This window comes from Pseudopipra pipra, chromosome 1 (genome assembly GCF_036250125.1).
Source record: "Pseudopipra pipra isolate bDixPip1 chromosome 1, bDixPip1.hap1, whole genome shotgun sequence".
Taxonomy (NCBI): domain Eukaryota; kingdom Metazoa; phylum Chordata; class Aves; order Passeriformes; family Pipridae; genus Pseudopipra; species Pseudopipra pipra.
The window spans coordinates 126,010,805-126,027,518 of NC_087549.1; the positions used below are offsets into that span (position 1 = coordinate 126,010,805).

The 16,714-nt window shown below is 38.5% G+C and overlaps 1 protein-coding gene across 7 annotated transcripts in view; it reads left to right on the forward strand.

The window, feature by feature from the left end:
- The window catches only part of CRPPA (CDP-L-ribitol pyrophosphorylase A), a 112,252-nt gene extending 102,250 nt beyond the window's left edge, over window positions 1-10,002 (forward strand). For 4 of the 7 annotated variants that reach the window (XR_010435266.1, XR_010435263.1, XR_010435264.1 and 1 more), the window contains exon 11: window positions 7,394-7,470. Coding sequence is in view for 2 of the 7 variants with exons in the window: in XM_064675910.1 (XP_064531980.1) it covers window positions 7,394-7,498 (105 nt within the window). In the remaining 5 variants the exon portion in view is untranslated. Of the gene's footprint in view, window positions 1-5,948; window positions 6,196-7,393 lie in introns of all 7 variants that reach the window. The other 3 variants (XM_064675923.1, XM_064675910.1, XR_010435265.1) reach the window with 2 other exon arrangements.
- The last annotated feature ends 6,712 nt before the right edge of the window (window positions 10,003-16,714 follow it).

A 16,714-nucleotide genomic window follows, 5' to 3' on the forward strand; every position in this document is an offset into this window, starting at 1 on the left:
AGGCTTTTTAACCCCAGGCCAGAAACAGTATAAGCTGGGGATGGATTAAACCCCTCATATTGAGAAGGGAACTGAACCCTGGTCACCTACATGCTGCAGAATGTGTAGATAATGGAGCTGTTTTAAACCTGGTGATTGAGTGTAAATCTGTCTATTCTATTCATACTAGGGAAAGAAATCTTAAATTTGAGTTTTTGTATGCTAGTTCATGCTGTTTTGTTGGAGTTTTTTTAACAAAAGACCAATGTTTACCTTCAGTTTTAAATCTGTGAATCATAGGTGAAAAGATAAAAGCAAAAACACTAGAGACAGAATCCTCACAGACTCAAGAAGATTTGAAATATTTGTCTGATCTCAGTGTATCCACATAGTTATTTTAAATGTTGATGGCTCTCCATTCTTAGGACAAACTATACGTATGGTCAATCAATAGTATAGGAGAGAGAGAGAAACACTACAGTATCATGAATTTAGGCACAGTTTATCCAGGTTTGGGTTGATTAGCATGGATGTATGACTGTTTAACTGCAGGGAATTAACTCAGATCTATCAGAGTTCATTAATTAAGAGGTCTGCTAGGCTACATTAGCACAGTGACAGGTTGGTTCTTGTGCCACTCATCTTCTTTCTCAATCCTTGTTGCATCCTCAGTATCTAGATTTCAAAATTATTTCTATTTTCTAATAAAGAATTGATTGCATTTTCTTAGTTCAGCAAGGAAGCATGGCTATGCGTACAGGGGTTCACTTATGAACCTGCTCAAGTAATTTTGAACCCAGCTACCTATCTGAACTCAAATGCTGCCTTAATTACTTACCTATTACTTGAAAGGAAACCTAAAAATATTCAGAGAAATAGTTTTCTTATCTTTTAGAATGATCTGCATAGCTATTTTCTTATTGAGATAAATTGCTGCATTGATATTATGTATGAGATGTCACTTATCAATAGATGGTTTGGCACATGGATTAAAAAATGTGATGTGGAAGCATTTTAAGAAGAAAGGAGACTTCAGATTAATTTGTACTATTACAGAAATGGAGGTTGCTTTAATATGTAGATGCATGCCACTACTTATCTTGAGTGGGAAAAAATGCTTCTTCATGAATCTACCAGTGAATTACTCATGGTGAGATTAAACAACAATCTATGTTAGATAACTGATTGCTGGTGGTGGAAGAACCTCAGACTCTCTTCAGATCAACTGATTGAAAAGTATTAATTGAAGAAGAAAATTTCAAGTATTGAAGTTTCTGAGGCTAGATTATCTACTCAGATTCTCTTAAGTGCAAATAAAACACTCAGTATGTGACATCAGGCAACTTTTTGAGGGACCTGGTATAGCCTTAGTATAAACTGCAGCATTCCGTGTAGTTTTAAATTAACAGCAGCTCCTCTGGTACTGCCAACATAGCCTTTTGCAAAATGCTTGCCAGAACAGAGACTATTTCAGTGCTTTTCTCTTCTGCTCATCGTGCCCTGATGGTGTACCTGGTGTTACACCCATGCCCACACTGTGAAAAGGAGCAGTGGGCATGAGTTCCTTCTGCTGGCTCCAGCCTTTTTCCATAAAGTGGCAGGAATGTGCAGTACAGCACAAGTGCTGTCTTCCAGTATGATTCATCTCTCTCTCCTCTGTTTTGGTGGGAAAGGTCTCCACAGAGTAGTTAATTTTTTTTTTTTTTTAATGGCTGTGCTTATGTGTTAGCTACATGGGATTTGTGCCTCATTCTGGGGGGCACCATTTGATTGTTGTTCTATGTATTCTTGATGCATTTGGGTAGGGAGTGAATGGCTCAGCTGTCATTTCCCAGTGATACTTAGGCTACATCCATACTGGTAAGTAAAACAGGCCAGGGATGGTTCTCTTGTCCTGGGGCTAAAAGGCACAGCATGCCTTGTCTCCATACGGCGAAGTTCTCATTTCCCAAAAAAGGGTGGCCTCATTCAGCCTGTTCCTTGGGAGCAATCCCTGGCCTGTGCTGTCCCCTGAACCATGCCCAGCCATTGTCTGGAAACATGTTAGCTGTCAGGAGCCAAAACTGTGCCAAGGAGCAAGCTTACAATGGAACAGCAAGGGCAGGAGCATGCTGGCATGCTGGCGCATGCCCTGGCCGTCTTTCCATTCCTGGTACAAATCTAACCATACTCATATTGATATTCCCTAAGTTTAGCAGCATCTTTAAATTCTGTTTTCAGGTTTTCTGTCAGCTATTTAATCAGGACTAGCATTACAATTCTATTAATTTTTAAAAACAATATTAAATGGAAAGTCAAATAATTTTGCAGCAAAACAGAGCGCAAATGATGGAACATAGGAGTTTTATTCCTTTGGCAGGATGCAGGACAAGACAGAGGTAATAACTGCAGAGGCTTTATTTTTCTTTTTTTTTTACCTAAAAAGGGTAGGTGTGTTTTTCAAGCTCTTCTTAAACTGAACTAGTACATATGTAAATTGAAATGCATGTATGTGAAGTTCCAGCTGGGAAAAAAAAATAAATCCTAAACAGATTGAAGCGAGAAAATGAATAGTTAGGGGAATGTCAGTAAATATTCAGATATCCTCACAATTTCTTAAATAAATGCACATTTGTAAAATATCAGATTGCATATTCCAAAGACAGCTTTAACTCTGTCCCTGCATCCATTCCCAGTCTTAGTCTGCAGACCAGAGAACCCCTACAGACAGAATGCTACATCAAATAAATTCTGAGGTACAGCCATCACACGATATGGTTAAGTTGGAATATTTTTACTGTTTAATAATAGACAAAGTGGATATTTTATTTTGGAATCAAAGTGCTGTTATGTGGATTTATGGTTTATAAGTTTGGCGGTGTTTCTGAGTACTTTCTTTTCCAAAGTACATAAATGTAAAGTGGTAAAAATTTTGGTTTTAGCTTATAAATGTAGTTAATAATCTGTTCAAACAATAAAAAATTCTATTTATTAATGGCCAAGAAATGTTAGGGGGGCTTGGTTTTTCTTCTTACAGGAGGATCATTTAAATCAACTGGATGAAATGAATAGACAGTGAATATCACAATGGTTTGGGGGGATAATGTGGAACTTCAGTTATTAATCCATTAAAGTCATTACTGCCTCCGAGTTTTATTTAAAAGTCAGGGTCTTTTTTAAGGATTTCATTAATGAGGAAGAGAACTATTTGTGTTTGCTCCATTCAGTGTATGCATGGATGTGCACTCATGGACTGGCTGAGGACCTTCTTTGCGTGGGTTTGCGGCGCTGAGCAGTGGGTAGGCAGTGACGTGCGAAAGCTCTCATGGACTTTGCATTGATTGTCCTGTTCTGACATCCTGGTTTTTACTGTGCTTACAATATATGCAAACATGTCAGGCAATTAGACATGTGAAGACCTGGTTCTGCTTCATTATTTGACTTCCTGCAACTAATAATGAGATTTTTGAAAGATTTAGTGCTATGCTATTGAGTATAAAAGAAGATTGGTGGCCTATGCAATGGAGTTAGGTGTGGTAGATTAACTTTGTCCTGGCATCTGTATAGAAGCCTCTCTGTAGGTATTATCAGCTGTAATTGGCACTGTTGCCAGAAATAACATGGCAGTATCAAAAACGTGGGTGTTTTAAGGGTGTAGCTGGGGGATTTGGAGTGTTCGCTTGTTTGTTTAAATTAATAAAGACCCACAAGATTCTTTTCCTTTCCTAGGTTATTGTTGAATTTTGTAATTTTAATTCTTTTCAATATTCTTTATAAAGTCTGCTGGTGTCCAAATTACATATAAGTACTTAAGAAAAAGCTAAGTATCATGGCAGCACATTGAAAATATCCACTTATGGGCACAGTAATGGCCTAAAATGAAATAAAGTCCTAACAGGTGGTAATGACTAGAAATGATCAACAAAAGTTTTAAATGATGCCCAGGCAATGACTGTTGGATACTACAATAATGATTCATAGCATGAAAGCGAGTTTTTATTCTCAGAAAGGTACAGGATATACCATGATTTTGAAATTCCTGGAGGAGTCCAGTGCATTGTGTTATTTACTACCTCTTTCCAGTAAAACTGTGGCTGTGAGAGTAAAGCAAGTTAGAGTAAGCACGTACTTGACCTCTGTGGGACTGATTTCTCCTACACTCAGAGGCTGGCTCGTAGGCCTGAGTGCTGGATACTTTTCGATGAATGGGTGACCCTGAGATCAGAATGGGTTACCAGGAAGGAGCAACAGCATAAATCTAAGATTAGTAACCCCTATGCTAAATACTTTAAAGGATCTCCCCATTGAAATTCTCAGTACATGCTTCACAAGGTCATTAAACCATCAACTGTAACTGTACTAAGAATTAAGAATATATTTTCCATTACATTTGTTATCTTAAATATGAGAATGTATATTCCCCTAAAGAAAAACACTTCTGGTTATTTCCAAAACCCACACTTAACAGGGTCAATCCTGCACAGGGGCCGGTAGGTTTCCTGAGGAGTTAGAATATGAGCATTAATAATCAGATTATTGGAAGTGAAGTAATTGTAAAATTTGAAGTTTTTAAGTTGTGCTGCTTACTTTTTGTGTTTCTGTTTTTGAACTAATTTCAATTCAGCAGTCAATTTCAGGGTGCTTTATAGCAGGTTTCTGTATGCATTACTCTGCCACATTGCCTGTGTTACAAATATTACTCATAATTTTTTGCACGTCTTTCCTTCTGAACATGAACATTAACACTAAGGCCTTAGGTTTGGCTTTAGAAAAGGCTTTTTTCAGTCTAAAGGAATCTTACGGTGTCACATTCAATCTCTCCTGTGAAAGTTAAATTTCTTTCTCTTCCTTCCTTTTATGTTCAAAAACTTAAATAATTTATTGCTACAATGGAATGTGTACTGAATCCAGTAACCAACAGAGGATGTGGAAAGATTTATTGGGAGAAACATTAAGAGCATTCCTGGCCAGGTGTATTTTATTTCTTTCTTGTGAAATGGAAAAAAAAATAATAGACCTCCAGCCAACTTCAGATATGGCTGGAAGCCCATTTGGAAAACAGTGTCTGTAATTGTGAAGTGCTTCTCAAGACAAACTGAGCAAAACATTATGAGGGGCACATAGAGATTTGGCATTGCTGAATAGCAAGAAATGTGTTGTTCGATCTTGAAAGCAACTGCAGTGTTTGCTGTCTGAGTGGGTGTGAACACATGACTTCCACTCTCCTCGTGCATTATACAGCAGTTTATACCCATGGGAAATGAGGGAATAAAAGTCCTACCGAATCCTCAGTCCATGACAAAAGATCCTGAAGGAGCAGGACCTAAGTACAATTCCGCACTCCTTGCTTGACTGATAGGAGGTGCTACTCAGTGAACTGAAATATATAGATGTGGTGAACATTTTTATCCTACCACAATTTCTTAGAACTCTAATAAATAATTTTACTTCCTATTAGAATATATAACATGAATTTGTGGAGGGTAATCTTTTGCAGAGTTACAAATTGTAACAGCTTACTTATTTGATGATTTTTAGGACAAAATGCTAGTTGAATACAAACATAATTTTTTTCAGGAATTGTAAAAGAATCAGTTAAAAACTAGCTATTTTTGATTCTATCCGGTTACCTCTCTGGCATGTTTCCTATAATTTACATAAATCACAAAGTTAATACAAGTATTAACATAGAATCATAGTTTGGTTTGGAAGTGTCCTTTAAAGGTTAGTTATCTACTCCAGTCCTGCTGCAGTGAGCAAGGACATCTTCAACTAGATCAGATTGCTCAGAGCCCAGTCCAACCCAACCTTGAATGTTCAAGGAGTGAGGCATCCACCACCTCTCTGGGAAACCTACTTCAGTGTTTCACCACCCCATCATAAAAACTTTCTATATCTAGTCTGAATTGACCCTCTTTTATTTAAAACCATTACCCCTTGTCCTGTTGCTACAGGCTCTACTAAAAGATCTGATTCCATCTTTCTCGTAGGTCCCCTTTAAGTAATGAAAAGCTGCAGTGAGGTCACCTCCAGAGCCTTCTCTTCTCCAGCTGCAACAACCCCAACTCTCTCAGCCTGTCTTCGTAGAAGAGGTGCTCCAGCCCTCTTATGATTTTTGTGGCCTTTCTTTGGACCTGCTTCCACATAGAGAGTGTTCCAGGGACACCCCTCCCCTTTTGGTTTTCCTTTCCACTTCAATTTCTTAATCTCCAGCTCCCCTCTGTGCTAGCTGAATAGGTAGGTCCCTTCAGCAGTTTTCCTATTCCTTAAAAAGCAGGTTTGGATGTTATGTTTCTGTACAAATTGTGGAAACAGTTTCTTCTTTCTCCATTAATCTGAGTTTCTTAAACGTTCTCTGGAAAATTCTTCCTTCCTGCAGTGTCTGAATAAAAAAAGAGGGGAAAAGATACAGATTCAAACTGCTCCATCCTTCTACCGTGGGCAGGAAGCTGTATCTGCACCCCATTTTACATTCTCATACTCAGGACCCTCATGATGAGTTTCCTTGATCTGTCTGTTCCACTGTATACCAGTCCTTACTGGCAAAGCCTATTGCATCCAGTTTTCTCCATCATGGCTATGGAGCACAGCTCTTGATTTCTCTTTGTAGCTCCCCTTCTGTATTTATAAATTCTAGGTTCTCCCTACCCTAGAGTTTTATAGACCTTTCTTTTCCTCTGTTGCTTCACAGAAATTGTTCCCTCCTATTTCTCTCTCCAGGGATGTCTCTGTGCCTGGCTACACCTATTGCTATTTTCCCAGAGTGCAAATGGAAATGTTAGTGGTAGGAAGAGGCCAACCTTTTATATCCAATACAACTAAAACTACTTGGTGATTAGACAAAAGACTCTTTCAAATGTGAGCTGGAGTGCTCAGTTAGAAGCACAGAATCAATGTCTCAGTTTATTACTCTTTCCTGTATTGGTTTCTATACTTGCCTATCAAAACCAGACTACTTTTTGAAGTTACCTCATACAGAGATCAACTTAAACCAGTGAAGTCCCAGTGCTTAATTGCCTTTGCGTTAATAAGTTTGTAGATTACAGATGGGATTCAGTAAGTGCTTACAGTTGCAGATCTTTAACTAAGATACTGAATTAAATCTGCCATTTTTTTCCATGTTTTCAAACCCAACATTTTTACTGCCTTTTAGATTTTAAAAATCAGTTAGGAAGCAAGTGGTCTCTGGATAGATGGCATTAATTCTAGTAGTTTTGCATCATGGAGATTGGAGAAAATGGTTATTACTATGAAATTGTGCTTCCTTAAAATACAAGTTTTAGAAGTTCTTCTAATAAGTACAAATAAATGGTTTTATTTGTTTCAACAATCATATGGTAATTTGACATATGTGAAAATTGATTTTAAATATTTACTTTTCCTACTTTTATAAACATATTGTTTTCCCTGCTCTCCCCCTTTTTTTTTTTTCCAGGACCCTTCACTTCTTCAGGAGACAGTAAATTCTGCTGCTGCTCTTATCATGGCATTAATAAAGGACAGAAACCCGGAGCTGATTGGCCAGCTGTTGGTAGCATAAGACCATAAATCATGTGTAGCTTTTGGAAACCTTTGTTTTTCATCATCTATTCACCAAAGGTCTTAAGTCATTTTACTCTTTGATTAAAACTATGGATTTATGCCATTTACTATTAAGGTCCTTTAACAGCATATTTTTGATACTTAAAATGCAAGTCTGATATTATGTATAAAGTGTAATAGGAAATACAAATAATTCTGAGATACACTGGGTACATACTGTGAGGAATGATACTGAAATGTTTTTTAAGGTACTGATCATTTAAAAAGGTGCACACAGGACACCAAAGCATTCATGCAGAATTGTCTTTAAACATGTGTGTGGTTGTACTCTAGGACTGCATGACTTAAATTTTATTTAAGATAAATTAATCCTAAAGCACAGCTTATCTACTTTATATGAAATTATTTAAAAATTGTTGCTTTAATACCTATCAGTGAATGCAGAGTTCATTACAGAGTGTAGCCTTCCTGACATTAAAAGAAACGCATATTGCAAGAAGTGTGGGAAGGGTCAGGTCCCCATCCTCTGTGAAATGAAGGTAACCTCAAATCAAAGAAAAGACATGCATGGGGACAACAAGGTGCTAAACCCCAGTTTTCCATATGCAGTATGCTCTGGCTGTAGCCTTTTGGTGCTACGCTTCTTCCAGTGCCCACGTGCCATCATTCAGAACTAGCTCCTGTAGCACCACTGAGTTACTGTAGTGCAAATACTCTGTTTTTGCACGTCTGTGTATGTATATGCATGTATGTGTGTATGAATGCTTAAAGGGTGAGAAAAGGGTTAGGACTGAAAAAAAATGTTTCACTACCCAATCTATGGGTCCCGGAGAAATAGGAAGGTTCTGTTAGCTCAGCTGTGAAAATACGATTTTCGTCTCTTGCTGATTAACATATGTTTGTATTAAATAGTAGTCAAGAGACTAGGCCTTATGAATTCAAATATATGCTCCATGGATAGTCAAGTGTGCACAATTGGGACAGGAAGATGAAATGGTGAATGATTATTATGTGGAGTATCTCCAAGTGTCACAACCATTAAGAGCAATACAAGAAGAGTCCCTGAAAACATCTGTCCCTCCCTATGCAGCAGACTCAGGAATTCCATCTCTCTTGCAATTTGTGAAGGGGCTAGGTTAGTGTCTTGTGTACCTGCTGTGACTAGAATACAGTCTTGGAGCAGTATTCCCACAAGGAGTGTTCAGTGAGTCCTGGATTCAATCTGTCCTGAGTGAGAGCACTGTCAGTTCAGCAAGTTTCCCTCTAAAAACAGCATTCCTCCCCTTACTCCCACCATGTTCCACACCCTCTCATGCTCTGCACTTGGTTCCCTTCCTCTTTCCCTTGACATGACTATCTATAATGCTAGTTTAAATCCCTTTTAGAAGCTGATCTTGATCCCAAAACTTCCTTCACTGCATAATAAAATGAAGAGTTTTTAGCTGAGGATTCTGTATCCAAAGCAGACATTTTCTTCCACACAGAAGTCATGCAAAGACAACTAACAAAGTTCTTGTACATCATCTGCTTTTTTCTCCTCTCTACTTTGATTAATAATTTATCCTTTCTGTCATTGTATAACATAAACATTCATATTAGCTTTTTGTATGGCTATACAATAGGCATATTTTGTTCATTCATGTCTGTTCATATGCAGAGTATGCAAATAAATGAAGAACTGAAGAATTTATTACTGGTATTCATAATTTAACAGGGCAGCTTTCACAAACAAGTTTTCTGAATTTGCTTTTATATTAATAAATTTGTGAAAGAATTTGTTTCACAGGCTTTTAAAAGACATGATGAAAGATGTCTCTTTGAGCGTATTTTGTGATTCTTTTTTTCTTGAAGACTAAAATACAATGTGATGTGTTTTCCCCAATTAATAAGCAAGTGAATTTAGAACATCCATAATGTTTTCTAGCCACTCTAATTTACATCATGATATTGCCTTAACGCTGGTTTGTGTGTAACCAGCGTTAAGGTTACATTTGCTTAAACAGAACCTTTTATTTTTTAAGGTGGTTTTACTTACATTCTCCCAAAATGATTTCCATCCAATTAAAAATGATACTGCAATGAATTGCTGTAATGAAAAAATATAGTTGTTTATGGACTTATTTTGAAAAGAAAACAGACAACGCACAACAAAAAGTAAATGTTGGGTCATCAAATATACTTAGTACTAATCTTTAAAGGAAGATAAGATTAATTGCTAATGTACTGTTAATCATTGCATTATGGATTTTTTAATCTTTAACAATCTTTTCAAATAATCTACAACCACTGAAAAATCTATTTTGCTGGAAGCAAATACACCAACAACAGAACTACTAAAACAGATCATGAAATACTAGAACTGCAGTAAAAAAAAAAAAAACAAAACAAAGAGAAACTGGACTGTGATTAATGCTATTGTGTATCCAAACCAAATTGAAATGGTCTTTTGGGTGATTGTTAGTACTTACAATGGGAATAAAAATATAAAATGAAATTAAGAAACTGTTTGATTGTTTTTTGTCTGTGCATAGCTTCTCACAAATAGCAGTATACATGAGAAACTTGGCAGCCTTTTGTACAAACATGCTGTTTTGAATTTAACTAGTGAATCAGTCACCACCCATATTGCTTTGAACATTTGGACAGAGATAACAGAGTATAAATAAAAGCTCAGACTCTGCCAGCCTTGCTTACCTTACTCCTTAAGCACTCTAATTAGTATTCCTTGGGTAGTGTTCATTAGAAAAGAGAATGCAGAATATGGCCCTAGAAATGCTTTTTGTAACTGCCAAGTCAAGTAAATTAGATTTGTATACTGAAACTAACCTACTTCATGGAAAATCTGAAATGTAAATTACTTTTTTTGTCTTAGAAGTCAAGCAGAAGAATTCCTACTTACAGTCTTTCTTTCTTTAGCTTTTCAGGTGGCCTAGCTTGAAAAAAAAAAAATGGTTTGATGGGCCTCTAAAAATGGCTGAAAGAATGAAAAGGATAGAACATGGTGAAATTAAAAACAAAAAACACCCAACACCCCAAAACCGAACCAAAAAGCAAAGAGCAACAAAGTGAAATGTTACCCTATTGCAATCAGTGGCATGGTAGAGTCAACTTCAGTTGACTTTAAAATACCACGATGAAGCTTTTAGCTCATCTTGATAATTAATGTAGGCTGCAGAACAAAAAGTGTTTCTGGATGCCGTGAAGCTTTTGGTGCATTCAAATTTGTATTTCTATGTGACATCAAAGTCTCACAGTGCTGTTGTAGATGTCACCCAAAGAGAAGTTTCCAAAGACATGTAAGGTTTCCGATTACTACTTGGGACTTTCTGAGGATACAGCAAGTTTTCCTGTCTGTAGGTCACTCCACCAGAGAAGAGACATACTTTGTTTGCTCTATTCTCCATGTCTAGGACACTTGCTACTGCTCACTGCTTTTTGCTTGGGTTTTATGTATGAAGAAGAACACATTCACTTCCAGACATGCAAAAGCTTTTTATTTTCTATCTCCTTTCTCTTCGTCCATAACTTTGATCTGAAAAATTCTGGTTCATGTTATAAAGCATCCACCAAGATGTGCAGACAATGGATGCTTCCCTTCATTCCTGTTGAGGAAGGTTTTGGGGCTCAGGAATAGGCTCATATTAACAGTGTTTCCTTTAGGTGCCAGAGGCTGGGGCCAGAGTTACCTTTGTCCTGGATCAGTGTGACTGCTCTGATGACTGGTAATTGTAACAACTGTGTGTTATGGGACACATTGAGCCCTTCAGAGTATTAGTACTGCCTCAACCTCATGGTTTTTAAGATTGCTGATTATTCTCTCTGGTCTAGATGCCAGACGCACTAATCTTATTCCTGTCTGACTGGAAAAAATCCAGTATTTAGTTATTAGATTGATTAATTCAGATGCATAGTTTAGTAGATAGTCAATTCTTCTCCTTGTATAGGTAATGATAGAATGGTATTCAGAGGACTTTCCTCCTGTTTGTTTCAAAAATCACTTATTAAAATCCCAGCTAATTCTCACTGAAACAGGGAGAGCTGCTGAGACTTCTAAAAAGAACAATATCTTCAAGGGCTCGCATTGGTAAAATCTCTTATGAAATTTTAAGGTATAAATATATATATTATTTTTATGTTCTAGAAATATGTAATTATAACATGAAAAGAAGTTCAGCTATAACTACAGTTATATTTAAGGCCAGTCTTGAAGAGCTGAATTCCAAGAGACTTAAAAAACTGCTTTCATTATTCCTGCCCAACTCAATCAATCCAGTCTTTAGCACCGCACCTGATTTTGAATAATTTGTAATGGCACCCAGTTCCGTGACTGATGCCCTGCTCTGGGTGCCTACAATGAGATATCAAGGTAAAGTATGAAAATGGGTTCAAAGCTTTGTGGCCCAAATGCCTGCACTTTCAACTTCAGACTGGTAATTTTTTATGACATCCATCTCCCTTGGCCCATTCCCCAACCTGGTTGTTTACCACAATTCAGTTTGTCTTGTGCTTCTGGCAAGCAGCAAGGGAAAGAAGCGGTCACCGACACTGCATTTTTTCCCAGTGTAAATTGATTTTGATTGACAGGGCTGTAAAGCTCCTTTTAAATATACATTTTCCTTCATTATTTCTTACAGGAATACTCAATTAGTTGTGAGATCTAAAAAACACAATTGCAGCAACTGTGCTGAGGAAACAGGCCCAACTGTGAAAATACATTTATGACAGAATATAGGTCCTTGCCTTGCATACACAAACCTGGGGTGCAAAGTGACATTTCTTATTTTATTTATTCCAAGGTTAATTTAAGTATACTTTTCAGTCTTCAGATTGAAATGGATCTTGTCCTTCCTCCTGCACCTATTCCTGTCTCAGAAACTAAAATTATAATTCAGTTAAAATGCCACAACACTGAGTTATAACACAGTTACAAAGATAAATGAGTAAGGGACTTGGACGAGGAAAAAGTGATATGAATTTAAATAACATAGAGAAGCAAGGAGTCAAGAGAGAATATACCAGAGCTCCTCCAGATGGCAAAACTTGCAGAGGGGACCCCTTGAATGGCACAATAGGCTAAGGGCTGCGGGCAGGAATGCCTTCCAGATTCAGTAGCACTTGAGGTGGCAGCTCAATAAGGCATTTTCCTGTTCAGCAGCCATTTTCGATGATCATATCCCTTGGTTAGTTGTTTGTTGCTACTTCTTCATCTCCTTCTTTTGCATTACTCTGCCTCCTTTCTTTTGTTTCTGTTCCTCAGACTGGATACTTCAGATTTCACATTTTCTTTTCATTTCAGCCATTCCTGTCTTCTCCTGCACCCTTCTCTCATCCTTTCCCCCCCTTCTGTTGCTTATTCTTTCTCTCTGTATTTGTCACTCTTTTTCCATTCCTCCCAGCCCACCATCGTTGAAGGAGACGATTCTCCCCTCCCTTCAGTCCACAAGCCAGGCCGTGGTCTGGCATCAGAAACCCTTCCTCGCTCCTGGATCGAGAACTGAGGCGTTTGGGCTCTGGCACCTCCGCGCTGCTCACAGCTGGGACCGAAAACAGATGTCACTTCCGCTGCCAGCTGCCGGGAGATGAGCAGCAGCTGCCTGAAGGGACAGACCTCCTGCATGGCAGCTGCTGGGCTGACACTGAATGCCACTTATTATCTGGCGTCAAGCTGCAGGCAGAGCCATCCCACTGAAGGGGAAATAATCTGCTCCAAGGTCAGGCTCCCTCTTCCCCCACTTCAGTAGCCAAACTTGGGTTTGTAAAGTCAGCACCTAGTCAAGGAGCCAGATTTGCAAATCCATCAGTGGCAGCAACAACAAAAAGTGAAAGAAGAGAAGCCAATCCAGGTACGGCTTGTAGTCCCGGCAAGTGGGAAAAGTATGTTTTCAATTACTAACCAGTGGCTTTGCCAGGAGTTGCTCAGAGACAAAAAACAAGGAACCCCACGATGCTGTGTTAAGCAGTTCCTTTCCACAGCAGAGACACAGCCTCATTGAAGCCCTACTGAAGTCAGTGGGACTGAAAGTTCCTTGCAGTGCATTCAGGAATGCATGGCATCTCCTCCCTCCGGCCATCTTCAGCTAACCCACACATAACCATACTGGTTATGCTGGGGTTTTATTATTATTATTATCATCATTATTTTTATTGTGCTGCAGTTTTAAGTGTGTATTTATGCTGTGCTCAACTCCCTTGCCATTTGGTGGGGCAACGTTATGGTCTTGATTAATACCAACTATGTCTTGGAATTTAGTTGTGACTCCAGCTTAAGCACCCACAGGCCTACGGTACTTGGGGTTATAGGGGCACTTCTGAAGGGCAGTTTGGAATTTAAAATCTCTTTCAATACTCACTGTGAATCCAATGACAGCACAGTAAGCCTAAAAGGATGATTTTGTGCACGATTAGAAGAAGCCTTGATCTCATGACACTGTGTTTTGTCCCTCCCTCCTGTACATTGAGGGCTGTGCTGCTGTGTAGCAATTCAGTTGAGGAAGCTGAAAACCTGTTTTCTGGCTGGAAACTAACCCTACAAAAAATGATTAGCTTTCATCAGGCACCAGGTGGGATGTCTTTGGGGGAGGAGGTACTTCGTGATTCCTGCTGCAAAGGGATGTGCTGGAGGCATGTAGGGCTGCAGCAACAGAATCATAGGTTAGCGTAAACTGACACTCAGTTGTACCATAGGGCACTAGTTTTGTAACTTTGCAGTCTCAGGTCCTGCATATGTTGAGGGCAAGATGAATATTTGTTATTCTAACTCTGATATTCCCCTTCTGCGGACAAGGGCGCGTACGTAGGTGAAGCGCAGGATGGCCAGACACTGTACGTGGCTCCTGTCTTTGGCTGTCACGTACAGACTTTGTGAGCAGTGAAGTAAGCCCTGGTTGTGTGTTGTGACATGCAAACCTCTCCGAAAATGATACATCTGAAAATGCTCAGAGGTGAACTGCATTCCAGACTGGTAGGTCAGGATAAGAAAAGGAAGGAAGGAAATGAGGTGTCTCTCGCTCCTTCTTGGGAGTGGCTGCTTACAGCAGATCAAAGAAGTACTTTTATGATGGATATTTCAAGAAAAGCTGCAAAATGCCTTGAGTGCACAGCACAAAAGGCACATTACATCTCCTTAGTTGTTTTGTTGGGGTTTTTTTCTGCTTCTTCTTTTAAAGCAACTGGCTTCACCGACTTTGGTCTTTAATCCTGCTTTTGATTGTGCACCCTTGTGTAGGCAGCTCCACAGAGCTGTGGAATGTGCAGGATTTGTCCAAAGCTTTGCTGCACCACAGCATGGTTACTTATGGTTACTTACAGTGTAAGGACGGGCATTACAGTGGCAGCAATGCACCCTCTGCTGGTGTTCATCACTATTTTATCCAAAATCTTCCCCAAGTTAACTATCGACAAACCCTGCTGATGGTAGAGGAAGGGCCAATATTTTCCTTTCCATCTTTGCTGATTCCCAGCAGTGATAACGTGAGGTGTTGAGATGAGCTGAAAAAACACTCAGCATAGTGTGGGCTCTGCAGCCATTGGCCCTCATAAGCCCCAAGGTCTACAATGTGAATAACAAAGATGCAACTACCTTCAAGAGGAGGCTGAAAAACACCCTTAGCTTGTGAGTTAATGGAAAAATGGGGATTCATGCTATCAGGTTGTGTGGGTGGAAGACGGCAAAACATTTGTTATCATCTAGGACAGCTCCTGCCAACATGTACCTGCCTCAGGCTGGATTCTTGGTAGTGGTTTTTTCAGACCTTTTTCATTGCTCTCAAAACACGCGCTTGACTGAGATTTGTTTCAGATTTCTGGAAACCCTAAATTACAGCTGAAATGGGCGAGTTCTGGACAATTCTGTGTTCAAATTATGAATCTTCAAGTGCTTCTTTGAATGCTGTTTTGTACTTTAGTGAAAATCTCTGCGCTTTTTTTTTTTTTTTTTGAGTCTTAAGCCAAATTTGATTAAAGTCTTAGAAGCATCAGAAAAAATTTAGAAAATAGCTGCACTGCACTGTGATGGATGTGGTCAGTGACTTGAGTGAGCATTAATGAATGTCTGGGCGTTTTCAAAAGTGGCATTAAGTGGGAAACAGATAAAATGTCAGCTCATCCTGCATTAACAATCTTGTATACAAATTAAAAAAAAAACAAAACCAATGTTTTTAAGTGTGAAGTAAAACGGGAAAGAAAATCTCAGTAAAAAGTGACATCCATTAGATTTAGCGAAGATAAGAGAATGATTTCTAATCCATGATTATCATATCCTTTAGAATGAATCTGATAATTTATATTCTTTATTAGGCTTGTATTTTTCCCCAAAAAAGCAATCAGATGGTCCTCAGAGGATATTTCATGACTAAAATGTGACACTGTAAACATTCAGTGTGGAAGAAATCATACTTGTAGAAAATTATGCTGCAGGTAATATTGCCTTGTAAGTAAAACGCTGTGCCCTTCAGTAGCTCTTTCATGCCCTCTGCAGTTAAAACTCTGTTTTGTGTCTGTGCAGTCAAAGTGTGTTTTTCCTGGTCACGGAATGTAGGGTTATTGAAAACTGTAGAACAGTAAATACTATGGGAATTTTTGGGGGCTCCCTGTAGGGTAGGTCGTGACTTTTATTATACACTCACATTACCAAGCATTGGGCTAAGGCAGATGATCCTGTACTTTCACAGCAGTACCTCTTATATAGCAAGAGCTGAGAGCACAGAAGTAAACAGAGGTGCCCTCCTGTATGAGATCTTTGGTGGTGCACACTAGGTTGCACTACATGCATGCATCCATCTCCACTGAGATTAAACTGATTAAACTGATTAAACTGATTTTCATGCATGTTTGCTATCAGGTAGAAGTTATGTACAGATGACCGTATAAACTGCTTTAAAGCAGCAGTGAGTCTCATTGTTACATGTAACTTTTTAGCATCACTTTCAGAGAGTGCTGATCATATTTATGTATAGAATCATCTGAAGCAATTCATCCTACTCAAAACAGTTATAAAAACGGGTGAGGAAAAGTGTCTGATTTCAATTGATTGTACCTCAATTACACTCAACTAATTTCAAAGAGATGTCTAACTTTTGGATATATAAAATTGTAATATAGTGAAACATACTCTTTTTATTTAAATTTGAAGAGAAATGTAATTCTCTTGAATGAAAGAAGAAATAGTCACTCAGATGAAAATAAGGACTGTAAATAGCTTTTGTAGGTCCTACTC